Below are 27,994 nucleotides of genomic sequence, written 5' to 3' on the forward strand. Positions count from 1 at the left end.
ACCAGGGTATTCCGCGTCAACCTGGCTTAACGGAAATATCGGCCTTCCAATAAGCCAATAAGGACGGCTTAATGGCTTAACGGAAATTTTCTTCCGTTAAGCCATTAAGCCGTTTCCGTTTCTTATTGGAAGCCATTATTCCGTTAAGCCAATAAGCCGTTTTGATTTCAATTAAAATGTAAAATCAAAAGGACTAAAATGTGACGTTTTTAATAAAAAAGGTTAATATGCAAACTAAATTTTATCTTTACATACAAACTATAGAATGAAAATATTTTCGAGACGTTTTTGTTTTAAGTAAGAAACGTGGACGGAACCACGAAAATTTTATTAATGAACCCGCACTTGTGGCGGAGGAAAACCGTGGTTACAATAAATTAAAAAAAAAAAAAAAACGAAAGGATTACAAAAATTCAAGAAACATGATTATATCCTCATGTTTTCTAAGTTGACACCAAATTTATCAAATTCATCAACGGAAATAAACGTTTCTTGAGAACGATGTTCGTGTTGACACCAATCTTTGTAAATGGTTAGCGCCTCGACCATTTCGGATTTCAAGCTATGTCTTCGGTCGTCAATAATGCGACCCGAGCTACTAAATGCCGATTCGGACGAAACCGTTGAAACCGGGATTGAATGTACATTTCCGGCCATCTTGGACAATATTGGAAACATGTTTTCGTGTTGCCTCCACCATGTCATCAAGTTCAGATCCTCTTGGCCCATAGATGTAAATTGTTGAGTGTTGTATAGCACGATCTCGTCGTGTTGTGACGTCTCAGTAGCGGGTTCGGGATGTGGTGACGAACTTGGAGTTGAACTTCCTCCTCGAACAAAGCGAGCTAGATCTCGAAACACTCCTCTACTCGTTGATGGGACGTGTCTCGATGGACTCGGCTCGGGGGCAGTTGGGATTTGGCGTTGATAAGACTTGAAAAAAATGTAAAACTCTTCCACGACCCTAGTATGATCACGTTCTACGTAATCATTTCCATTCATACGTTTCCGCGGTATTTGACGAACGTTGAGGGTATCTCGTACCGCGTGGTAACACGCATTTAGCGAGGTTTACCGCAAAAAAAGGTATTCCGCTGGGTATTTGGACAATTAAGTAATTTAAAAAAAAATTACAATACATACATATGTTGCAAGTGAAATTAATGGGTTTAGCATACTAATAAAAATTGTTTGATTTTCTCCTAATGAATTTTGATACTTATAAATATTATTAATATGTTAAAAATCATTTAATATCATTTAAAACATATTACACTTAGAGAGTAATTTTGATATTAATTTGTAAATTAGAATTTTTAGAGTAATTTTGATATTGATTTATAAATATTGTACTTTCACGAAATTAATTTTGATATCACTTAGATATTAATTTGCAAATTGTAAAAAAAAGTACAAATTACATTACCAAACATAGTACAAAGTACAAACCAAGACTATATAACATAAGATAGAAGTTAAAATCTAATACATTACCATATACACTGTAACAATTTTTTTTTTTTTTTTAAAAATTCATATGCATAGCAACTAGGGGTGTTCATCAAAACCGCCAAACCGAACAACCCGATTATCCAAACCAAACCGCACTCTTTTTTAAACCGCTCCATTAAAACCCGATGAAGTTTGGGTTGTAACCAACCCAAACCGCAATTATTTCGGGTTGGTTTGATTTTTTTTACAGTCGTGGGATTGAGTTGAACCAAACCAACTCGATAGTATTAATTTTTTAATTTTTTTAAGATTGCAAATATTTTATATGTACTATTGTTAAAAAAATATCATTTTTCTAATAATATTATAATTAAATAAAAAATACTCAGTATTATACTTTATTATTTGCGACTACGTGAAAATTGGGAAGTTAAAAATGTGTAAATTTTATTTTAATATGTAAATTTTCTAAAGATAAGTAAGATTTTGATTTTATTTGACAAAACTTTTTAGATATAATATACGTATATGATTTTCATTTGAGTTATAAAGTCATTTGTCGAGAATTATAATCCGAAAAAATCAACACAAACCAATCCGATTATTTTCGGATTGGTTTGGTTTGGTTTTACATTTCAATCGGGTTGGTTTGGATTTTAAAACTAAAGAATTAGTTGTAGCAGTTCGAGTTGATAGCACATGAAAAACCGACAAACGCAACCCGATTACACCCCCTAATAGCAACGTTTTTTTTTTTTAATAAGAACACTTAGATTAAGGAAAGGATACACCACCAAAATGAAGAGTTTCTTTCTTCATGCACGTGTGAGGGTGTGGGAAAAACATCTTGTGCTCGTGGCAATGACGCAGCTAGTAGGTACTAAATGGGTATCTCACATCTTGTGCTATTTGAAATGGACTTTGGCAGGCCAAAAACAGTTTAAATATTTTTTTTAACATATTTTAAGTCTCTTCGCGAGATATTCCTTTTCTCGTGCGAAAAGCGCGAGAAATTGCGCGAGATTGGCGAGATTTAATACATATCACGAGATATATACATCTCGCTTTCGCAGAGGTGCGAGATACCCTCATCTCGCACGAGGTTTCAATACACATGAGTGATTTTTCCTCAACTTCAAGTGAATTTTCCAATAAAATGTTAGATTAATTTATTTTATAGTATAATTTCAATTTAGTTTTGCGCCTCAAACTTTGCTTACAAGTTTGGTTTAGTCAAGAAATAGAAGAGCAAAAAAGAATGAATCAAGGAGCGAGGAAGATGAATTGGTAATGATTACAATCATGATATTAATAAGATTTCCATCAATTTGTAATCATATAACAATATAAATAAGAGGAGATCATAACACAATATGGAGAGAAAATGTAGTTTATTGGAAAAAATAAGGTCTGGACCAAGTGTCGTAGAAGCGTCAATTTGAACATCGATCATCTGTATTTATATGCACAATGTGACATTGAACTCCGCACGTGTCGATGGACAAATTATGGCTGAAACGGTCTCTGCTACTCAAGTCGTGATATATTTAGCTCTATGCACAATTCCCTGGTAGAAGCGAGCAGTTACGAGAGAATCAATTTAATGAGCTTTGTCTTCAAAAATACGACGGCTCGTTGAATCGGTCGTTATGTAGTTATTCCTCCGCTCGATTGAGATGAGCTATGTGGAGGAGTTGAGACTTTAGCAAACTAGTGCTTTAGATATTCTCCTCTCTTCAAAATGGACTGGATCTATTCCGGTCCAATATGTTACTATATGTTTTTAAATTTCATTCACGGTTTATTCTCGTCCTTTCGGGAAATCCTTTGCTTGATTTAATTTACTTCAAATATATTTAAAGTGTTTCAGAATATTTATTAATTTCGAGAATTTCCTTAATTCCCGAGAATTCATCGAAATCTTCTTCCGACAAATTTCACTTAGTCGAGATGAACTCGAAATTTTCTTTGAAATTATTCTAAAACAATCTTTCAACCTTAAATATATTTCTCATAATTTCGCATTCTCCGGGTCGAAGCTTTAAAATTTCTCATCTCAAGAACGAATTTCCATTTACACGCTTAACTATTTCCAAAAATCTTTTCTCGACATTTTTTTTATTTATCCTACACAACATACAAAAGTTGATATCTTACATCATAATTTTCGGTTATTTTTCTAAATATATAAAAACGTTGGTTAATTTGCAATTCCAACATTTCATATGACTTAATCCGTATAATTTTTCTTAAAATTATGGCACACACCGTCACACTCTTTGTAACAAATTTTTATTTTTTTTTTGAAATTTCTCTTTGTAATAATTAACTACAAAATGGATTAGGGGTCAATTTAGAAATTCAGATAATCATAGGGGGGTTTTATTCCATTATCCCACGCCAATCCTAAAAAGAAGAGGGAGAAGGAAAAAAAATAAAAACAATTAAAAAATTGGTCCAGAAGAAAATAGAGAACAGAATGGAAGTTGAAATCGACGAGAACGATCTCAAGGCCGCCGGAGCGGAGCTCCTCGCCGACGGACGCCATGGAATCCGCGTCCATGGTTGGGAGGTTCACTCTCTCAAGTCTTCCATTCTCAATTCCCCAACCCTTAAACTGTAATTTCCCTTTTTCAATCTTTTTTTTTTATTATTCACTCACTATTTCTTGCACAAAATTGCCTTCCTGAGTTTAAGCTCTCAGAATTCGTTTGGAAATCTGCAGTTAGGTCGTTATCATTTTTCGCGCACTTTCTTTTTGTTTAGAAAAGAAAAAAAAAGTTGGATCCTTGTAGTGATGATAACATTGAGTTGTATTATTAATAGAATATATGCTACAGTAAATGTGTGTGTGTGTATTGAGCGAAGAAGGGTTTGATAATTTTGGTGGGATCAGGTGGGAAGAGAAACTTCAAACATCTCACTTTCCAGAGATGGTGTTTGGGGAAAGTTGTTTGGTTCTGAAACACGTCAAGAGCGGCACCAGAATTCATTTCAACGCCTTCGATGCTCTCGTTGGTTGGAAGCTGGAAGCCCTTCCTCCGGTGGAAGTTCCAGCGGCCGCAAAGTGGAAATTCCGATGGTAATTGTATGCACGTTGAGAGTATTTTTTTTTTTTTTTTGTCAAAATTAATTAGGGCATACAATATTATGGAGTTTTCTTGGAAATTCACTCAGCAGTTTGAACTTTGAACTGGGCAGCACTTATTGGTTTAGCTTAGAAAATGGGTGTTGACTTCTTATTGAATTCGTGGTTCAAGATGTTGATCGGTCCTTTTGCAATCTTGGGAAGTTCATGGTGTTCAATTTGTACATATCTTTCAAGGGCCCTTTAATTCTCGTCGGGTTTTATGTAGTAACTCCGGTTCACTGTCATTTTTCTATTGATGCTCCTACATTGCTCAAAAGCTTCTTATAAATCACGAGGTCTGTTTCTGTTAGTCGAATTGCAACAGCAAAATATCTACTAATGCATTTTTTTTTTCCTTCTTCTTCATTTTATTGAAACAGCAAACCATCCCAGGAGTTGATACTAGATTACGATTATACTTTTACAACACCCTATCGCGGCAGTGGAACTGTTGAGATTGATGGAAGCAAGGTGTGTCCTTTCTTTTACTCTGATGCCCTAACTTCTTTATATATATGTGCGGCTTGATTTTCTAGAGTCAGATAACTCCGTAGTTTGAACTGTGAGATACTCCATTATTGGGGATGAAGACTATTTGTCTACTCAATTTTACCATTTTTCTTTTCTTGTTGGCTGGTAGCTCTCTTCACCGCATATCAATCATGCTTTTCGATTGTTCTCTCTTTTTTTTTTCACTGAACATATAGACAAAGTACTTAGTGTATCATGAATATTGATGAAAAGCATTTCGTTTGGTCAACAGGAAAGCGGGGATATATCGAGGGATACCGATAACCTTAAATGGGAAGACTGCAAAGAGAAAATTGACGTTACTGCATTGGCATCGAAAGAGCCCATTCTCTTTTATGATGAGGTTAATACCTTTTGATAATTAGTAAAATTATATGTATCTATTTCTTTGGATGTCTGAAATTATACAAGTGGTTATGTGCATGTGTGTACTTTTATTCCTTTTCTGCTTGATATTCACCTGGTAGTATAGCATAAGCTTTTGTAACTGATGACTATTATACAGGTAGTCTTGTATGAAGATGAATTGGCTGATAATGGAGTATCGCTTCTAACAGTTAAAGTGGTAACTTGTTGATCTTTCACTGTCCTTGGCTAGTTTTGAATGTTCCTCTGCTTTACACTGTTATGTCATCTGTTTATAAATATAAACCTTTTGAATTTTCAGAGAGTCATGCCAAGTTCATGGTTTCTTCTCTTGCGATTCTGGGTAAGCCACTCCTTTTTTTCAACAGTTTTTTAATAGAAGAGTTTTGAAATTCTGCCACGTTTTTTCAGGGAATGAGTATTTGCCCAATTTTTAGATATATTTAAGCGACAATTTGGAACATGATCGATTCATTATCGTATTTCCAAGCTATTGCTTACTTTAAATGAACCATATCTTTTCCCAGCTTAGAGTTGATGGAGTGCTTATGAGGCTTAGGGAAACTCGATTGCATTGTGTGTTTGGTGACGATGCAAGTCCTCCTACTATACTTCGAGAAAGCTGTTGGAGAGAAACCACATTTCAGGCCTTATCTGCCGTAAGTTTACGATAAAGTTACTGTTATGTTTTGAATGTCGAAAATGCAAGAGAAAGAAAATGAGATTTCCTTATACTTTCTTTGTTTTCTTTGGTTAAATGAGAGTCCCGGGAGAGAGAAGAAATACGAGGGAAAATTGTGGTGGAAATTGTAAGATTAAAATTAGCATTTCATTTTCCACCAAAAAAAAGTTAGAAAATCGAAATGTAGGAAATTTGCACACTGGCAAGATTTTACTCTTCTCATATCACACACGTGACACCTATGAACCTTTTTCTCGATTCTCGTTCTTAGCACATCCAAACAAGAACAATAAAAAGTTGATTTACAGTGAACTTTTTCTCACCATTCTTCATTTTACTTTAAGATTTTAATTTCTTAGTAAAATAGCCTGACTCATTAGTTATGTACATCTTATGTCCTTTGCTCGTTCGGTAGTTTGACAAATCCGGATTGAAACTAATTATTTCATAAATGTGTATGTGCTTGAGATGGTTTTTTATGTAGCACATTTTCCATGACCACATGTCATCTTGATTGGCTAATCAAATTGTGCAGAAAGGATATCCTACCGATCCTGTTTCGTACAGCGACCCGGCAATCATCAGCCAGAGACTTCCCATCATCATGCAAAAGACTGAAGTGCTCAAAGTTCCTTCTTGACTTTCACAGGCTGTAAAAACTATATAATTAAAAATATTTTTTTTTGTAAGAAAATTGAATTGTGATATCTGATTACAGTCTTGGAATGTGTTGACTCAAGTTTAGGAGAAGAAAAAAAAAAGCAGCTGACTCGGGTTTTCTTATACTATTTTATGTTGTATTACTAGCTGTAATGATCAACTTGCAGAAAGAAAAAAAATTGTGCATTTTCTGTGATGGATATTGAATTTTTCTTTAGCTACTGAAGTTCCCAAGAGGCAAAAGTGAATAGATATGAAGAAGCTTCCTAATTTACCTCATAGACAGGGCAAATTCATCTAATTTGGTACGTTCGAGAAGTAACCAAGTAGTTGAATTGAGAAGTCTCATCTTCTTCACGTGTTTATATTTTACCAAACTTAGTAATACTGTTCACTAAGTCTGTCTCTAAAGTGATCAGAATGGATTTCGGAAGCGTTGACCTTGTTATTTGTGACTTAATACTGAAAGGTTCACACATCATACACTTGTAGAAACAGTACCAAAGATCCAAGTCCTGGCATGAAGTTTAAAATGAAAATTTAATCTAAAAAGAGAAATCCAGATAAAACTCCTTGTTTATTTCATCATCTTCTTTTTAAGAATAAAGTTCGGACATTCAAAGTTTAGCTCAAAATCTTTCTCGGAAAGGCAAAGAAATCACATGATTGTGTGTGCGCGTGCGAGAGAGGGAGGGAGAGAGAGAGAGAGGAAAACAAATCAAACTCGAACAGATTCACTTCAAAATCAGAGGCAATGATTAATATCGTTTATATTCATCATAAACCTCATAATAAACTCAAAACGTTCTGGTGCTTATTAATTCTTTCCGCTCATTCCCGCTCAACTTTTCTCATTATTCCTCACTATTATCACCACAAGCACAGACAATCGCCCTTCCTTGGCACCTAAGTTAACCAGTAACTTCTGAACCTAATAACTCATACAGAAAGAAACCAAACAGTAGGGCAGAGAGTATGAAGAGAGAGCGATGATCATCATAGTCTGAGATTCAAATCGATCTTGAGAGCACTAGTAGCTTTCTCAGTCCGCGGCTGCGAATAGGGATCGAACCGGAAGCTTCCTGGCCACACCATCTCGAGGGGCTCGTCGAGCTGGAAGGCGGGCCCCGGCAGAGGCCCGGGACGGAACGGGCCGGGCTTGTGGGGCAGCGAATGAGGGCTTAGGCCGAGCGAGCGGGCCATCTGCGGCGGACGGTTGAATCTGCGGGCCGCCGCGCCCCTCTCTCGCTTGTGGGCGTTTTGGTGGCCGCCCAAAGCCTGAGAGCTGTAGAACTTCCTCATGCAGAAATTGCAAGAGTAAACCTTGTTAATATTATTATTGATATTATTCCCTCCGGCGGCCTTCGACTCTCGCCCGTGATCGTCCTCCTCGTAATACTCGCGATGATCCTCGTTGCCGTAGCTCCCCAGGCTCAATCTCAGCCACTGATCGTCGTCGTCGCCGTCGAGATCGATGATCAGCTCGCTTGATCGCCTTTTGTTTGATGACGTGGCTTCACCGCCGTCCTCTTCCACCTGCCAAAACATTAGGTCAAAGGATTTGAGTGTGTGAGTGTGTGTGTGTGTGAGAGAGAGAGAGAGAGGAGTACTGTGTGTGTGGGAATTATATGATGATCAGAAGAACATGGTCATGGTTTGATTATTTTTTTATTGATTTAAATTTATTAGATTATCTCAGACTAAAACAATGCGAGTGACCCCACCATTGAAGCGATGCTTTGGTGCTTCCCTGATGTCACCTTATACTATATACTTAAAAAGCTTTGTGATTCTTCACTTCGCAGCATTATCTTACTCGTCTTTTTTTTGGTTTTTGTTACCATAACTTTATGTGGCTGCTTCTTCCGAGACTGAACTAAAACTACCAACAGTAGTCATTGTCAACCAAAAAAAAAAAAGAAAAAAAAAAAGTATTCCTATCTGTAGTCACGATCATATCAACACACCCTTTTAAGTGGGAAGGATCTGTATTCGTTTTGCAGCTCAAAAATATGATAGTGGAATCATTACACACTAATTACGCCACGTACGTAGATGTTCCTACTTTTATTATTATCACCAGAATTTGTGCATTGACAAGCTAATTCAATTGAGTAGTCTCTCGGCCGACAGGACACGAATGAGAGTTAACATGAATGACAAATGACAATAACTTAATGTCTGGTAGGTCTGGAGTTTCCATTGAATATCGCATCTACAATAAATTGAAAAATAATGCTAGTTAATGCTTCTTAGATGATGAGTGAGTGGTGAGTCAATTGATGTGTGGCTCAACTCAATTAGTGGCATTATTTTTTCTTTTCGAAACAATTAAATTTTCTGAATAATTCATTGGCATATTGTTATTGTCCGTAAGCTTTTTGTCTGTGACTATTGGTATTCAAGTATTATGAGAACCGTCAGCGCGCTGATGACACTATTATATATAAGACCTGCCTGAATCGGTGTTAACAACACATAAATACACTAAAGAGCACCACTTTCGAAATACTATTCAGCGTGGTGGTATTGTGTAGACGACATGCGCGGTTCGCATGACATCTGATGCCAATTTTGAATTACTCTTTTTTATATATTTGAATCTCATCCAAAGGCCCGTATAGCTTCGAAAATTATCCTTTATCCAATGAAAATGATAATGTACTAAAAAACACATTTTCCCCTTTATTTTAATTTTAATTTGGCTTTTTCGAAGAGTTTTGGAGCTTGTTCTTCCTCTCCAATTAGTTTATTATCTTTTCATTCCCTTTAAATATTTAATTGTGTCTCTTTGTATTGCTTTTTCTTTCATGTTTTCATTATGCACTGTTTTTACTAGGTCTAGTACAGCCAGGATCGATGTAAAATACTCTAATGATTCTCTAGCTTATTTATCTATTGTCTTGTTTTAGTATGCGTTTGCTTGACTATTGTTATGCTTTTTGTTATATTCATTTGTTATATCCAGGATTATTTAGAGACCGAGAGGTCATAAATAATCGTAATTTTGTCAAAATCAACATGGATATATAATCTAGATTAGTAGAAACGGCTAGACTTTTGGTGCATTCTTATAAATTCTTTGATTAATACTTATAATTGTTTTAATAGGACTTGATACCGAGAAGTTATAGTTCGTTAGTTATTTAAGATTATTAATCACTCAAGAGAGGTTAGGAGTTACTTTTGTGAATTTAGTTGGAACCTGGGAAACTAGATGATAGTTAAAATAGAGATAATCATCCTAGTCAATCTGCGGTTAAGTTGTTGCTCCGCTTTCTCTCATCTTTTAATTAATTATTCTCTCAATACTATCTATTTAATTCGTGGTATTCGTTAAAAAAATTCGTGGGTATTTGTTTAATCTTCGCGAGATCGATACTCGAAATTACAAATGCACTATATTATTTGAAAGATATGTCTGGGTGAATAAAATTATTACAACAAGGAAACCTTAACTCATTTATCTAGCCCTATATCTGTTTGATAAACACGGTAGCGATTATTTGTCTTTTATTCCTAGTCATATATCCGTTATATAAACGGATTAATGGCCATATATGTTGGTAACTTTAACTCGAGCCTTGATTTTAAACATAAAAATACCCAAAACATATAGTGTTAAAAATCAATTCGAAAGATTTTTACACTGTAGTACAAAATTTGTCAACTCACGGTTGTGAGCATATAATTTAATTAACATGTAATTTGATTTGATGCCTGATGGGGGGTGCCAAGGGGCCAATAGACCAATAATTTGAATCTTAAAGAAACTAAAATGAACTGGAAAAAGTAGATAGGGTCATATCTTAGCCATTTTTTTATGTTTGCTTCTGAACATGAATATCTAGGATAGTGTCTTCATGTTGGGGTTTTTTTGGTTATTTTCATATTTTCTTTTCAAAATCAGTGTGTAGTGCGATTGATGTTTGTGTACGCATTTGAGGCACTTTGTATCTTGCCACTTTGTAATTACTAATGATTTTGCTCTTTAGTAAGGATAAAAGAAGAGAGTACGTTATCGCTATGATGTTAATTATTTAGAAATTTGTTGCAACGACTTATTTCATTGGATCTTTTTAAAATTAAATCCCAAAATTTATTTTATTAAAAAAAATAGCTTACCAATTTGCAGCAAATTAATGAAACGTTTGAAAAAAAAAATTTGATAAAATAAAACTTTGACTATATTTTTTTTTTTAAAAGAAGATGAACTATTAGACTACTGATCTAATTGTCTCTTAATTATTCTCCATATTAAATTTTAGCATTTCGCTATTCTCTCTCTCTCTCTCATTTACATGGCTTTGTTTGGTAGAAGAGGAAGGGAGGAGGATGAATGACTTTTTCATTGATGTGACATGTGTAGTTGTTTGGTGGGGGATGAGGGAAATAAAATATAAAAAATCTATAGAGATTGTGAATACACCAAGCCCACAATTTTTAACCCTTTCAATTTTAGAAGGAAAGAGAAACAATAAAGAACCATGTTAGTAAATTTTTTTTAAAAAAAATTCACCGTCAACCCATTATTCTTTGAAAAATTAGACGGACTAGCCAAATTCAAACGTTGAGATTGCATTTTAGCCAACATTTACATTTATTTTGAGAAATAGCCAATTTCGCTGACGTGGCGTTCAAGCCAATATTTTGCTTACAGTTTTGCCCTTTTTAATTTGAAAAAAATATAATTAAAGAAAATCAAAATTGATTGCTAACATATTTATGATTTGATTGCCAATATATTCTATTTTGATTGCTAACATATTTATGTTTATATGATATATAATTGATAGCAAGTTAGGACTTATTGTTGAGTATTTTTTTTTTCCTTACACGTCTCTCTCTCTCTCTCTCTCTCTCTCTCTCTCTCTCTCTCCACTAGAGCAGCCATGGAAGCCGCGCAGAGATCGCTCCTCCTCGAATCCTCGAAGCTCTTCCCTCTCCCGCCCAACTTCACGCCGTCGTACGGCACGTCGGGATCCCGCGCCGACACGTCGCTGCTCCGATCGACGGTCTTCCGCTCCGGAATACTTGCCTCGCTGAGGGCGCTCAAGACACGATCCGTGATCGGGATCGCCATCACGGTGTAGCACAACCAGGTCTCTGACAACGGCATCACGATCGCTTATCCCTCCGGCGGGATGCTCGACCAGGCATGGGAGCCCTTCGCCGACTCCCTCGCCGCCGCTCCGAGCTCCGATCGAGTCGTCGAGTTCGTTGCCGAGTTCGCGGAGTCGGAGGTCGGATTTCGTCTCAGGTAATTAGTCTTTGAATTTTCCATATCTTTGTCGAATTTCAGAGTGTGAAATTCTAGGGTTTCGATTGGGGATTTCGAAAATAGTTCTTGTTTAATTCATTTAAATTCGTGTTAATGTTTGTTAATTCGTGTTAATTCGGTTTATTTATGTTTATTTTTTGGATTTCAGAAATAATTCTTGTTTAATTCAATGTTGATTCATGTTAATTAACGTTAATATCTGTTAGTTGCTGTTACTTGACTTTGTTTTTGAATTTTTTCCTTGTTCTTCCCAGCTGATTCATGTATGGAACGATTTTCAATCCTGTTAATTAACGTTAATATCTGTTAATTGCTGTTATGTAGGTTTTTGAACGATTTCAATCCAGTTAATTAGCGTTAATATCTGTTAATTGCTGTTAATTGACTTTGTTTTTGAATTTTTTCTCGTGCGGTGTAGGTTTGGATGCGTGTTTGAAAGATAAGCATTTATCACGGTGGATTTGTTAGATATGCATTTATCACGATGGATCTGTTTTAGTTGACATTTATTCACGCGATTCCAATTTCATTTCTTTCTTTTTTGGACGCGGGAATCTTCCAAATATTTTGATTTGATATTATTTAAATGAAGGGCAAATTTGTATTTTTTTTTTACTGTTAATGTGGTATATTGGCTACACATTAAAAATAAACCAAAAGTTGGCTATTTTGACAATTACAACGTTTGACTTTGCTATTTTGCTCGGGCTCCCTTATTCTTTCCTTTCTGCCAAACATATCTAAGAATATGTTTGATCCTTTTGTAAAAGAATCCATCTATTCTGTCTCGATCATTTGTACCAAACAAGAGAGCATCATATAACTAATAGCATGTTTGAAACATTAAAATTCTTTTATATTTAAATATTTATTGACTGACCAAAAAGATATAAAAAAAGATCAAATCGCCCTTTAATCGATTGAAATTATAGAATAAATATTAATTATATGGAAGTTTAAAAAAAAAAAATCTCACGGACTAGGCCACTTGAAACGTAGGATTTGCAATCTAACCAATGTTTTAAAATGTTTAAAATCTAACCACATTTGCTGACGTGATCTCATTAATCAAATAATATTTTACATGATCGTCCCTAGTATTTTCATACGTTAATTTTGGTAAATGACTAATTTACCAAAATAAACAAAATGTTGGCTAATTCCTTAAAAATAAGTTTAAAATTGGCCAAATACCTACGTCGCCCCAAAAAAATAAGTTCATTAATATTTGAGTTTATGTAATTATTTAATTTATTCATTTATCTCTTCTACACTTTATTTTTTTTTTCTTTAATTTGTAGCCACGTATCTTTCTATAATTGTTTATAACAGCTAATATTGACTGTTATAACTTATAACTATCAAACAAAAAAGTTTAATTTAATTTTCAATTATTAACTAAACGTTAGCTAAATGCGATTGATTAATTACATAATTCTTTGATGTATTAATTTAATGCATTCACCACCCTCTGTATGGAGGAAGAAATTAAGTCGGGAGGTTCAATGTAAAAAATTAAATGTAATTAACAATACAAAATTAAATAAGAAATATACTATAATTAAATAAAATCATAAAACAAAAGGAAAAATTTAACCTTAAGAAGAGTAGAAAATGTCTTTTTAACCTCTCGTCGACCTACACCCAGACATCTAGCCAGTTCGATCACCTCTCAATGTCCAACACCTTGATGATTCATCTCGCAACATTCCGCAAACGGTCCATCTCTCAACTTTGCAAGGACGGTCCACCATCTCAACAATCTGTCTTGATGCTCCATCAATTAAACGGCACATACCTTGACAATATTATAGGTTCCATCTCAAAACTAATTATAACACATGACTTTAAAAATATTTGTTAGTTTTCATTATCATTTCGATGTGAGATCCTAACACGTCCTGTAAAGATAATGAATCTAAAGCGAATGAGTAATCATTTTAGAAAAAAAAACCCAAAGAGTTGGATCAAATATTAATTTTTTGGCTCGTTTGATGAGCATTGACACCATGAAAGCAAATATGAAAATTGGCAGGACGGTAACAAAAATCTCAATTCATTTACTGCACATACACGGAGTGGCTCATGAAGAACAGCTCAATCGCTCTTGTAGTCCAATGTTTACTTTTTTCATAATAAGAACGGAGACTAGAGACTCCACACTCCGACGATGCGAAAGCGAGATCAGGGATCTATTCGCAAGTATTGATCAAGATTTTGCATCAACCAAGTCGGAATTTGGCATCAAAACTATTGTAAGTCAAATAGTACCAAGTATACTACTGTAATACAAACAACTACAACAAGAATATTATAAATTCGAATAAAAGAATGTGGGAAGTGAGATTTAAAAAAACAAAAATTAATTTTCAATTTATGTGGTTAATTATATAAGTTATCAATATCTGCAATAATATAGATAGATAGTAACAATAATATTTACATGTTATGAAGCTGATTTTCCATAAGTAGAGTGCGGACGAAGTTTATTCATAGTAATATATGCTGTAATAATCAATGTGGTTGGTTGCAAGTTATACAAAAACCACGAATTATTTAAAGGAATATTTAAAGATTCAAAGTTGACGCAACGTAAGTGGGGGCTAAGTAAATGGAAATGAATGTAGGCAAGTGCAGAAAATGAAAACAACAGGTAAAGCAAAAGTTTCAAAGTCGGTTTGTCCACTTTTCGATGTTGAAAACTCATGTTTGCACTTGCACTTCCTTTTCATAATAGCCAGAAATAATAAGCATATATAACAAGAAAAAAATAATAATAGAAACTTTTATATAAATGTAGATTTTTTTATTTATTTTTATTTTTTTATAGAAACCGAATTCCAAAAACGATGCTCTTAGTAAAATCATTGAGTCGGTCAAGATAATCTCGAAAGCAGACCTCAATTGTCTTGCATAAAATGTTGTAATAAAATCTTACGTGATCAAGCTATCAGGCTAAGATATTAGACCATAACACATGACATCTTGGAACATTTTTGCAACTTACTAACCAACCAACGTGATAAACAATTTTAATAAATAAGCACACAATTATATACAACATTTAAAGTTTAAACATTAGGTACATACACGTTAAAGTGAAATAATAAAAATAAATTATATAAACTAGTTAACAAAGATACAAAAGAATAAATATTACAAATTCTATTTAGAATGGTATAAAATAATTTTAAGGTTATAAATTATAGCCAAATGCCTACCCTCTATTATTTTAATAGCTCAAGTATTCAAATATTAAAGAAATGGTACAACTCATGTCTACATCTCTGTAACATGGCGCATTCATCTTATTTAATTTTAAAAAATTTCTTAATTTTTATATAGTTCGGTTAAAATTTTAGCGTAAAAAATTTAAATAGGTTATATGACTATTTCTCCCTTAAAAATTGGTATTTTATAGTTAATTAAAATAAAAAAGAAATTTGTAACTAACTAAGTCATCTTAATCTTAACGTTTGAGATTTAACTAACATTTAGAAAATTATGGAAAAATAACCAAATGTATGAGGTGACAGTTGGAGTAATGGGTTAAAATTTCAAAAGTGTCCTTAAATCAATTTAGCGATTTTTTTTCTAGATTCTTCATTTTTTTCTCTTTTGGTTTTGAATTCATCACTTTCTCTCTCCTACTTTTTTTCAAACATTTTTTTTTCATCAAAACTTCAAATATCCATCTCTATATCATATGAACTCGAAATTGAGTGATTCCAAATCCTACGGATTTGTGGTGCCGAGATCTTCAAAAATAGACTCATTGTGTTGGATGAAAAATAAATTTTAATGTCATAGATGTAGAAAAATCACGTTACTGCCTTAGATATGGAAATAACTGAAAATTCTCGGAAATCATCTGGAAATAAATGGAAATTTATTGAATATTTTGGGAAAAATCATTACAAACACGTAAACGTGATGCATTAAACATGATTTTTCATCAAACACAATGGATCTATTTTTGAAGATCTCAGCGCCACGAATCCTTAGGATTTGAAATCACTCAATTTCGAGTTCATATGAGTTAGATATGGATTTTTGATGTTTTTATGAAAAAAAAATGTAGGAAAGAAAGTAGGAGAGAGAAAATGACGAATTCAAAACCAGAAGAGAGAAATTGACGAATTTAAAAAGCTAAAATCATAAAAAGTAACTTTTATTAACTATCACTTATCCTACATAAGCTGTTTGACTATTTTTCCAAAAGTTTGCAAATGTTGACTATTTTCGAAACATGAATATTTTTGTTGGCTACTAAACTACATTGTCCAAATAAAAAATGCTAATTATAGATGATTGTGTTTTGTGAATAATATAATTTAAATTTGGAGTTCTACTATTTATTTACTTTTTGAAGAGTAAAAAGTAGAGTGAGATTGAAAGTAAGAAAATTACTCTTTTCGGATGTAAGCAATTACTACAGAAATTTACCAAAGATGACAACACTTTTGTTTTCGACCTATCTATAATGCACGGGCACGACTCAGTTTGATTATATTACTTTAAATTATCTGCTAAAATAAACACTCTTCTATATATCTAGTAATGAGATTGACTTAATGGACCATTATTCCGTATCATATATTATATAATACATACTTGCATAATTGAATTGCATTATTATTTAGACGATTGCGATGGAAGTCATTCACAAAATGGACACACTAGGCAACTTGGCTGTGGCCCAAAGCAAATTATATATCGTCTCTCATTTCCTAATAATAGCACCATTGGCCACTTCGTGTGTGTACATGTATAAGCGCTGTACGTCAATCAATCCTAAAAAGTATTTTTTTTTTCTTGGTGAAGGTCCACCTGAAAATGCAGCAACGCAAATAACACTTGAAACACTATTTTTGTAATTTGTTCTGCACGAACTCCACTAGAAGAGTCAAGCAAACATTGTGGCCACACACTCAGAAAATGAAACATATCTACATCAGTAACAATTCGCTAAAGCTAAAGGCTTGATTTGAAAACTCCCTTGAAAACCCTCACACAGTTTAACCAGTGTCGCAGTCAAAGTAAAAAGTAGTTGGTTTCAAAAGAAATAAAGAGAGGGATAGAGAATGAAATAGCAAGGAATTGTTCTGATCAACAATGCAATAAAGTGGCATTTTATTCCTTTTTGACAAAAAGGACCGGCATGATCAATCCGGCCAGAATACGAAATCAGCGTCTACATATTCGGCCATCTCACTGTGAACATGTGTGATTTGTGAGCGGATATACAAAAGGACGAATAAGGTTCTTCGGGTCTGTTGTTGGTCCCATAAACAGGTTTAAGGGCAGGGCATGCTATCCTGCAATATCTGATGGTGACACCATTATGCTTCTTTCTTCTTTTCCGCAATCTCAAGAGCCACGATTTATCATAACCAGTGTGCAATTTCCTACGACATTCGCTAAGCAATCAAAAGCATAGCTCCTACGAAAAAGTACCTTTTTTTGTTACGAAGGGTCGGCGTAGTCACAATGAGATAGCTAGCAAGCAAACAGAAGCTTGTTTTTATTTTTATTTTTCCTCTATTGAAAAAAAATGACTAGCTTATGTTTGCATGCTTTTAAATATATTAAGTGCCATTAGTGAAGTATGTTAGTTGAAATTATGTTATATAAGCTGGCATTAGGTGATTGGCTCTGTACCATGATACACTCGAGTCTCTTCTCTGAACTCAATCATACTGTCTGAAAAAAAAAAAAAAAAAAAAAAAAAAAAAAAAAAAAACCTCAATCACACTAAAATATTCCCCTCAAAAAACGAGTTTCTGGTGCTTTCAGATTAAGCATAGTAGTTCAAGGAAATAGGAACTACATAAAATGACTACCTTGTCAAATGCGGTAGAAAATGTTGTTAAAAGTGCATTATAACAGTGTAATCATATTTGTTGTCAACGGCTTTAAAACCATAGCATTAACAACAACCAAAAAAAAAAACAAAAATATTATTGCAGACTAGTCCTGCAGAAGATTGAAGATTTATTCAAAGGAATTCCAAGCCAAGAATTTATATAACTTCAAAGGTTCTCACGAAAAATAAAACATAAAACAATTTCTTGTAACAGTATCTAAACAAAAAACTAAATATCCTAAAGGATATATCCACTCTCCAATACTTGATCTCCAAAACCATAGTAGTTGTACTAGGACAACGCTGATTCCCATGGTCTTCTTCAAGTACCTGTATTGACACAGGACGAGGCACACAAATAGTAAGATTTTGGTAAACCATTGCCAAGTAATTGGAAATAACCATAAATTCATTAAGTCACATCAATTGCTTCCACTATATCTAACTCGTGTTATCTAAAAAAGTTGGGAATTAATTGCGCATCATCAACCTCTTTTTTTTTTTTTAGCTAAACCCCTGATCTCATCTTAGCAACCAGATCACAGAAGCCACTTATAATTCACTGCCTCCCGACCAGTCCTATCAACTGCTCGCATATTATTCAAATTCACTTTTATTCTAATTCATCAGACTCGCATATTCTCTTCTCAAACACACAGGTATAACTAGATCAGGAAATATTCTGCCCTAACAAACCAGATGCTTAATAATACAGCAGAAAATCGGTAGAGATTGGTTAGATGCTTAAGCACATTCATGCAGTTCAAAGGGGCATTTCAAGGGAGAAAAAACATCCTCAAAAGAGGGTGGAATTCGGAATTAGATGCTTAAGTCTTTTCTTCAACTTACTTTATCCAAATTCAAATGCATTGTTTTACAGCCACGAGTATTCTTTATCACTGCATAAATATGATAATTCAGCAGAGATATAGTAGGCACACGGTCAAAGAGAAACAGGACTGTTACGACTGCCTGCATTTTACCTTCTAATATATCCTTTAAAATAATGTTAACATAACAAATATGTCTGCAGGGATTTAGGATGACAAGTTAAGTGCAGAGCAAAGATAAAGGTTAAGGCTTTTTTATGTGGCACCGAAACATAACAAATAAATTACATTGTGGAGGATCATTGTCCTAATCTAATGGATAGTCAAATGCACTTAAGGGAAAAATAACATAGACCTACTTAAGAACTAGCTCTAACACCAAAATACAAAAAATAACGTACAAAGCTTATATCAGTGTTGATTTTACAATCAATATGAAGAACCGAATGGATAATAAATTATAAGCTTATAGCAATAAACCAGCAACGTGACAGTCTAACAAACGGGTATCCGAATAACTCTAGTAGCGGTATCTACACAAGAATATTGTTTTAACAAAACTGAATAGTAATTCATTACTAAGGTTAACAAGAATCAGTCAAAGGATGATCATGCAGACTCAAAATCACGGTTATGGAAGAAAAGAATCGATAACCTACAATGCAGCATCATTGTACTCCTTGGGATGATTCAATGTCGTCGTGTCAACCGTCTTTTCCATTCCTCCCTATCAATCCCAATCCCGATTTCTTCTTATCAACCAAATTTAAAACACCACCAAACCCCTAGTATTTATGCCTAAACTATGGGAGTCAAAAGACCTACAGCTTTATCCAAACAACAACCAAAAACAGAGAAACAAAAAAAAGCTACTCTCAATTTGCTATGATTCCTAAACAGCAAGACTCACAAAGAAACTACTAGCGATCCTGACAAGAACGTCGGAAGGTACCATGAGACAGCTCGCAAAAAGCCCGCACATTCCCCGATAGGTGAGATGTTAAGCTGGTTGAGGCCCTGAAAATTGGCAGAAGTGACTGTGTGCATCCCAATTCTCCCAAGTTTCTGAAGTAAAAATCACAAAATTAATATATTAGATAAGAGTACAATCCAAAATGAAAGGCCTTAAACATTTACTATCCGGTTAGAAGCAACAAAACGTTTAAGGCATTGTCTACACAGAGAAAAAGCTTCATATGGTATAATTTATATTACATGATGTATTCATACCATGTCCTACAATCTACTGTAACAGATACCATTATTTCATATGTAGTCTAACAAGTGAACAATTTTACTTCGCATATATCGCCTTGTTCTCTCAACTCTTTCACTGTCCCTCATCCTCATACTGTTCTAAAGCTTCTTCAACGCTAACAAAGAAAGACCACTGGATCATGGAACAGGATGTTGCTCTCTCGAACTCAACAGGTTTTCTAAAATGTATTTTAGCAAAGTACGTATATATTTATTTAATTTAGCATTGCTGAGTGGAAGAGTAAGTGACGGACCTAAATCATATCAATAATATAGCTTTCACCTAATCAAACTACACCATATATTTTATTTCATTTTTCTTCGATTTCAAAGCGACACATCACAAGCAACCAAGCAAATTAGAAATATTGTAAAAACATATTCAGTTTCAAATGAAAAGGAGCGACTTCGGTAAATTTCGCAAGAAAGGACATGGTTTTGGTACAGAATTTCCAATAAGTTTCAAAATTTTGCAGTCGAAACCTAGCTAAATTGAATCGACCTGGGAGAGGCGAAGGAGAGTCGGCGCGGCGGAGGACGGAGGCGGGGGAGCGACGGAGCAGAGCGCGCAGACGAAGCCCTAGCGGCGGTGGCCAGCGAGCGAGAGAGTGAAGATCCGGCGGATCGCCAAGCCATTGTTATGCGAGTTGCGAGACCCAAAGCCTGACTGTGACTACGATTGTGTTGCGTTGAGAAACGAACGAGATGAGTATTTTTTGCGAGGGTTTAAGGTTCTGAAGAATCCTGTGTGCTCGAGACTAGAGGGTAAGCGTGGATCAACCATTATGCAGCCTTTATATTTAGGAATAATTAGGCCGGCGACCTAATAATTCATCATCTTTCTAAAAAATAGTCTAAGTTTTATTTTATTAAGAAAATAGCTCATCGGAGCGACCGAAGTAAAATCAATTAACTGTTTTAGTTAATTTAATTTACTTAGTCTGATGAGCTATTTTCTTAATAAAATGAAACTTTGATTAGAATCTTAACAAAAGTTAGGAGATTGACTACTTGTAATAAATTTTTCTTATATTTATTTTCCTTTTTAACGCAATTATGAAAAAAAACAATTTTAGCCTTTTTTTTTATAGAAATAGAATCTGTATATAAATGACAATGTACCGTTGAAGAATACAGACTCTATCAATGGTAGAATTCTACTAATCAAATAAGTTAATTGTCTATGAAAAAAAGTAAAATGTGTAAAAAAATATGGGTGATTCAAAGTGGCTCGCCAATAATTAAATAACCATCATACACCTGAAGGTAAACATAAAACTAGATACATGAGACAAACTAGACTCATACTCGATATAAGAGAAAATCGACTCTCTAAAATATGGATCATCATCTTATGCATCTGACTCCACAAAGTGGGTAGATAATCCCCTACAAAGCCCACGAAAAGAAAGGATGTAAGGCAACCTTTTCGAGAAATTGTCTTGAAAGTGTCGAAACCTCATTACAAACAAGTGAAAATTTGGATGAAAGCTTCAATATCGATGCAATTAGAATAATGTGGGAGAGAAGCATTAGCATTTAACATGTAAAGATTTGACTAAGATGGTTTCTTCCGTTTTGGGGAACATTCTTGTTTATGAACAAGATCTCGGATTCCTAAATGACAACTTAATATGTTGACCTACTCTAATTTTCATAGACAAATTATATCTAGCATGTCATATACATTAGATAATACAACAATATGAACAAAGAAATATATAATATATTTTGTAAAAAAAGTCCTATTGAAGTCCTATTGTTTATCAATAGGGGTGCAAGAAAACCGAAAAATTGTAAATTAGGCTGGAGTATTGCCAACCCGTTTTACAAATATTTTTATTTAATCCGGTCTAGTTCTATTTTATAGACTACTTTAGAATAGTGTACTCCGATTTTAGACCGGATTAGACGAGTCCTAAATCTTTAAGTTCTCTTTTAGTTTTTATTTATAATACTGTTTTGGATATGATATCTTAATTAAATATTATGTTAATATTTAAGTGAAGATGCAACGTTTAAGCCGCAAAATATTTAGGGTTTCTTTCATTCGTTTTTAGCGAGGATTTCGGGTTTTATACTCTAGTTTTATAAAAAAATAAAAATAAAAACAACTGAACCGGACCGAAATTCTCGAACCAGGTTTCGGGTTGGTTCCCATCCGGGTTTCCTCGGAATCCAAGGAAAACTCCGATTTTGTGAGTTCCGGTGTCGGGACTCTTAAAAAACGGATTCCGACCTGATTTTCGTCCGTTACCTGATACGTATGTTACCTGATACGTATGTTTTATACGTGATACGTATGTTTTATACGTGCCATTATTCACGAGTTCTTCAGTCCAAACATTTGGTAATGTATATTTATTCAATTAAATATGTCGGGTCTCAACACATTGAAACTACTTTCTTATCGGTCAGTTAGCCATTTATTATTTATTTATTGTCTTCGTACTTAAGTAGAGAAATCCAATGTTTTACCGAACCGCAAAACTAGATTGGAGAATTAATATAAATTCATCTTTTATCTTCTCTTAAGGATTACATCACACTAATGTATGCACAATGTGTAAAAAAGAAAATAAAAGAAATGGCTATAGCGATAGCCAAATAGCAAATATTAATCCTTTGAATTACTCACGCTTGTTGTTCTTTTTTATTTATTCACCACTACTACTAGTCTTGATTTGCAACAAACAAACAATATATGTTTAATGTGAATTAGATGAATACAAGCAAATAATAGAATAAAATCCAGTAACAGGCTATCCCATGGCGACTCGTTTCATATCGAGCAAGGCCTCTTCAAAGCAATTTGCGAGAAATTCTGGATCCGGAATTATGTCTTTGGCCACCAACACTTGCATTTCAGCCATTCCCGCGTAGCTCACCATGTGCATCACTAGTGACTGAAAAATGGTACATTTATGCACCAAATTAATCTACACCTTAATGAAATCTCAACTATAATGTTATTAGTCTATCTGATTTAAAAAGAAATTAACATCGTTAGAGCCCAGTTGCGATTTTAACCCTTGTACTTGTACATTGCTGCCATTAACATTTTCCCTATAGTTTTCCTTTGAAAAACTTACCTGATACACCAACTACTCAAACTTAATTCCCAAGATATAACCCAATATCATAACATATCGGCTTATTTCCTTAGATGTCTACAGGTTTTTTTTTCCATAGAACAAGGTTACAGTCTTACAGATACAATTTTAAGAAAATAATATTTGGGGAAGTTTTAGGTGATAGTATTTTTGGAATGGACATAAAAAAAAAAAAAAAAAGGTATCCAGGGAAACTCTCATTTTCATGAATAATATAGTATGTGGCTTAATGGATCGTGCATTACAAGAAAGAAAAAGTAGGAGAAATTACAAAAATAACACTTTTTAGGTGTAACATTTTAAAAAAATAGCTGTTATTTCAAATCCTTTAAAAAAATAATTATTTTTCAAACGATAAATAATTTTTTTTTCTAAATTAAATTGTAAACAGTAAATAAAGTTAAATATAGTCTAATACAGTAAACAAGTTTTCAACAAAAAAAAAAAAGTAAACATTTAGAAAAATTAATAAAAATGATTGTTTAAAAATCTATTTCGTAATAAAGGCTTTAAATATATTAATTTAACGATAAACACAAAAAACTATTACCATAAGCAATTTCCACGCTAAAATATACAACTCGGAAGTTGTATTTTGGTTTTAAAAATAAGTTTGATCAAGAAACTCCTTAAGTTTTTTCATATAATTTTATTTTTGGCGAAATTCTAGTAAGTGAATAAAAAAAGTACAAATACTATGATACTGTTAAAATATAAATCATATATGGTATCTTGGTTTCAAAAATAGTTATAATTAACTTGAAACATATCCTTGTATTATTAATTGTACTAAACTAAGTTTCTAGCTACTGTGAACACGTCATTGTTATGAAAGAGAGTCAGCAAGTACAAGAAAAACAAAAATGTGTAAGCGTACATGAGGCAAACTTGAGGTGTTCACTCGCATGAAGTTCACAGGGTTGTCTCCAAGTGAAACCTTCACTGCTGGTCCAACTATGTTCGATATTGTAAAACTCGTGTTGCAAACGTATCTGTAATTAAAAAAACCAGCAATCTACGGCACAAAAAATGATGGTAGATGAAATAAGATCAAATTATTATTATCTAAAAAAAATTAAATAATTTTCATTGATATGTCGCAATTTATTTTACCTTTGATCCCAGGAAGAACATGATATAGTTGATAAATTTGATCGTCGCGAGAGCCTCAATAGACTGTTTCTTCCGATCAAGAAAGGCCTTGACTTCCTTGACGTGGCGCAGAGGATTAGAGTGAGCGTCGCTTTTGTGGTACCGAATTGGCAAAAGCATGGCACCGAATTTGTTACCCCATCGCGATTGTGAATTCTTTTTCTTTAGATCCGATAGGTCCTGATAAAAATAATAGTTAGGATATGAACCTATTTGATTTGCGAATTGTAGCTTCGGAATTATATTTTTAAGTTGCATTTCTATGCTTAATGATATTTTAATTTGATGTTAAAATTTGGGTTAGTTATTTATTGAAAATAAATGTATATTCATAATGGTAAAATTGTACTTGTATTTTAATTTGATGTTAAAATTTGGGTAACTAGCTTATGTGTTTACTATTTGTGTCAAGTTTAATAAAAAAAAAAGGTGAAAAGTCTAATATACCCTTTTTAAAATATATGATCAAAATGAGATTAGTTAAAAACGTTATTATTATTATTGATAAACGAATTTAAATCTGAATCCTAGCTATGACACAATTAAATTCAGTTTATATAACAAATCGAAATCATTATCAAATAGTATTATGAAAATAAACTCAATTCCGATTTCACAAGAAAAGGTAAAGGAATGTAGGTCAAAAATTACTTATTTCTTATCATAAATTTGATTTATGGTTGCATATGGTAATGAAACATATATATTATAATGAAAGCATATCATTGGTACCGGAAGTCCAGGTTGCTTTCTTAGATTCACCATAGCGAGCCCTGTGATTTGGAGCCCCTCCGGTACATCTACAACAAAGAGAGAATGGAATATTTAGTTTTTACATTCTCTAGCTAGGTTAAGCCCGAGAATATGAATCGGTAAAAGTAAAACATTGTTTTACCATTCGGCGTTCGATGGTCCAAATACTTTGCTAACCCTGACGATACCACCCCAACAAGTACATCGTTGATTGTCTACATTTTGCACGTCATAGAGAAAAAAAAAAGGAATTATTTGTTAATGAAATCAGCCATTATAAAGATGAGAAAATAAAAACAGAAAAAAAGGGTTATTAAGCTATATAGCCACACGGATATAGTGGATTGAGATATAGCCCACTTTTAGTTAATTTCTTGTAAATAGCCAAGTAAACTTATTAACAGATTAATAAAAGACTTATTTAACACATTCAAACATATATTTTAGGTAGTTAATAGGCTGACACATATGCAAGTTGACTATTTACAAAATATTTACCAAATGTTGGCTAATTTACAATTCATATAGTTTAGGTGGCTCATGTAGCCAATTTTTTTGTAAAAAAAACTCATTATAGTTCTAGAGAATAGTGAGTCCTTTTCTTTTTTTCTTTTCTTTTGAGAAACTATGATATTAAGTCCTATATTTTTAATTTGGAAGGATCTAAACCCTGTGTGCTAAACCAAGAGCAAATAACCAACAAATCACAAATGCACAAATCATACTAAACTATCATTTTTGTAGAGCTTCCATGTGAAAGATATTTTGTATTATCGAAATTTATTCTTTCTATTTTAAAAAAAATAAAATAAAAAATAAACCCTTCCCTGTGGTCCTTCAATATGCATTGATTCAGAAAATGACAGATAATTAAATACTGAATGCAAAAAGGCAAGTAAATAAAACTCACAGCCCTAGGAACAGCTCTTTTGACGACCTCCATATCTTCAAGCCGGAATCGAGCTGTGGCGATCTTCCTGGGCCAGAGCTCAACTCCATAGCCACCGGTGATGGCTGTATCGCGATCACTGACACACAACACCCTCGCCAGAGATTTCCAGCCAAACATGGAGGTGAGAAAAGCCAATCTCGACGCTTTCTTTATCAGCGGCACTATTCCTTTCCCCTTCTCCGGCCGGCCACTACTTCTCGCCGGCACGGCTCCGGCGGCGGTGGGCTCTCCAACAATCCGGCAAGCCGACATCAGCATTGAAATTAGCGAAACCCCGTCAATTAGGGCGTGGTGGATTCGGAAAACCATGCATCTGTGCACATATATATATGTGTGAGATACATTAAAAAAAAAATTGGATTTAACTATCAATATCTAAAAAAATGCATAACTCTTGATTTCGACTATTGTTTTCGAAAAAATTGGTAATCACGAGAAATTCTGGACGAGAGGATTTTTTTTTTATATTGTGAAGACCTGCTATTTCTCATGTGTAATATATTACAAATTTATCACGGTTAATAAAAATGTGTTACGTACTTATTTAAAAATTCTTTTAACGATTAATTTTCAATATATGATAATAAATCATCGACGTACCGTACTGTTACAAAAAAATTGTTTAAGAAGATCACAATGCTTAAACAATAATGATCATGCAGGAGGAAGGCAACACAGTCTGTTTATAGCGTAAGAGTGACGATGATGAAAGGGGGTTAGGGTTCAATCTTGTGTGCAAATAAATGCAGAAAAAAAAAAAACTATATGTTTAGAGTATTTTTTTTTAAACGATGGTCATCAAATAAACTTTAATCAATCAAGCTCGCCTACAAATAAATGTGTTTACCAGCATTACAAAATATGTCAAATCTCAAATATTTGAATTTTTTGTATATGCATATTCATTCTTGTCTATCTTAAAAAATAGTTCAGTTTCAACTATCAATATATCTCAGCAATACGAGTACAAGTTGAGAACACTCTATATCCATTTATTTATTTCAGCTCATATATTAGTCCAGGAGCACTACCTTGGACATGAGCTTATAAACAAATATTTTTTCGTATAAGATAACCTGATCGAATAATTTGAATGGTATGAGACGTTCGAAACACCAAGATTCTTTTATTACTATATCAATATTATTATTGTGTGAAAGCGAAACATCAATATTTTTTTATTATAATTGTTGTGTGAAGACGCAACCACCAATTGAACCGGATGTTTGTCCTGTGTTTTGGTACGTATGGATATAAATGCTATAGCTTGATTACTATCCATCATAAATACTCTTATCAAGTTATTAATCTGTTTAGCCTACAATAATGAAACAATCTTATACAATTATAATTAATTTTCTTTTTGAATAATAATTACTTTATTCTTAAACAAATCAGGCTCAACACATCAATTCAACCAAAAAGAAACTTTAGAATGTTATTGTACTATCTTATCAGACATTAAGTATCCGAAAACAATTATATTATAATTAAACATTATGTCACGTGTTTAAACATAGATATGGTATTATTATTTAATACATATATAGCATGAGCTCAAACCTATGTGCCATCAAAAAATGGATCTCCCAAAGTGGCTTATCCGGGCTCAGCCTTGGACCGGTGGTCATATCCGCGATGTACTCGTTCGCCGCGGCTGAGTCGTCTTCTCCGGCGGAGGAGACCGAAGATTCAACAACGATGACGTGGCGGTCGAGATCCACGTGGATTTCCCGCCACCGCTCGATGCCGGAGTGGTCCTGGACGACGAGGCTTCGAAATCGAGGGTGCTTTAGAAAGAATGAGTTCATGATCGAAGCTTTAATGGCCTCGACTTCGAGTGGCTTCTCGAAGCCGAGGACGCAGTGGATTACTTGGTCCATGTTTGGCCGCAGAAACAGCCTTCCCGTTGGAGTTAGTGGCTCGTCGGACTCGATCCCCGGTGTAGCCATTGAGAGAGAGAGAGAGA

General features: G+C 33.9%; 4 protein-coding genes across 8 annotated transcripts; 1 reads left to right on the top strand and 3 right to left on the bottom strand.

The window, feature by feature from the left end:
- The first annotated feature begins 3,844 nt into the window (after positions 1–3,844).
- On the top strand, positions 3,845–7,023 carry LOC149389147 (TIP41-like family protein). Its single transcript, XM_089624526.1, has 8 exons — positions 3,845–4,071; positions 4,349–4,534; positions 4,963–5,053; positions 5,346–5,456; positions 5,619–5,678; positions 5,781–5,822; positions 6,007–6,138; positions 6,697–7,023. Exons 1-8 carry the CDS (start codon positions 3,932–3,934, stop codon positions 6,799–6,801), a joined length of 867 nt encoding a protein of 288 aa, XP_089480652.1. The 5' UTR covers positions 3,845–3,931; the 3' UTR covers positions 6,802–7,023.
- A 516-nt stretch (positions 7,024–7,539) lies between these two features.
- LOC149389148 (uncharacterized) lies at positions 7,540–8,947 on the bottom strand (the record flags this gene model as incomplete). Its single annotated transcript, XM_089622571.1, has 2 exons — positions 7,540–8,357; positions 8,873–8,947. Coding segments are annotated over 2 exons (615 nt in total), but the record flags the coding sequence as incomplete, so codon positions are not given.
- A 9,148-nt stretch (positions 8,948–18,095) lies between these two features.
- Positions 18,096–20,822, bottom strand: LOC149389149 (uncharacterized). 4 transcript variants are annotated; one of them, XR_016300462.1, is made up of 4 exons: positions 20,558–20,822; positions 19,709–19,863; positions 19,458–19,525; positions 18,096–18,298 (listed from the first exon to the last, which is right to left on the bottom strand). XR_016300462.1 is itself a non-coding variant. In XM_089621601.1 (4 exons), the coding sequence occupies exons 1-3, from the start codon at positions 20,689–20,691 to the stop codon at positions 19,503–19,505; spliced, it is 270 nt and encodes an 89-aa protein (XP_089477727.1). In that variant the 5' UTR covers positions 20,692–20,822; the 3' UTR covers positions 18,096–18,298; positions 19,458–19,502. The 4 variants fall into 4 exon arrangements, 3 of the variants coding, with proteins under 3 accessions (XP_089477727.1, XP_089477728.1, XP_089477726.1); XM_089621601.1 differs by having other exon boundaries at positions 19,751–19,863; XM_089621602.1 differs by lacking the exon at positions 19,458–19,525 and having other exon boundaries at positions 18,096–18,294; positions 19,747–19,863.
- A 1,856-nt stretch (positions 20,823–22,678) lies between these two features.
- On the bottom strand, positions 22,679–27,993 carry LOC149389150 (wax ester synthase/diacylglycerol acyltransferase 5-like). Of its 2 annotated transcripts, none has more exons than XM_089624183.1 (7): positions 27,589–27,993; positions 25,984–26,338; positions 25,216–25,288; positions 25,053–25,120; positions 24,282–24,500; positions 24,046–24,160; positions 22,679–22,961 (listed from the first exon to the last, which is right to left on the bottom strand). In XM_089624183.1, the coding sequence occupies exons 1-7, from the start codon at positions 27,975–27,977 to the stop codon at positions 22,921–22,923; spliced, it is 1,260 nt and encodes a 419-aa protein (XP_089480309.1). In that variant the 5' UTR covers positions 27,978–27,993; the 3' UTR covers positions 22,679–22,920. The 2 variants fall into 2 exon arrangements, with proteins under 2 accessions (XP_089480309.1, XP_089480308.1); XM_089624182.1 differs by having other exon boundaries at positions 24,046–24,183.
- Position 27,994: the final 1 nt, after the last annotated feature.

This window comes from Urtica dioica, chromosome 8 (genome assembly GCF_054948205.1).
Source record: "Urtica dioica subsp. dioica isolate 48M chromosome 8, U.dioica_male_clone48M_v1_H2, whole genome shotgun sequence".
Classification (NCBI taxonomy): Eukaryota; Viridiplantae; Streptophyta; class Magnoliopsida; order Rosales; family Urticaceae; genus Urtica; species Urtica dioica.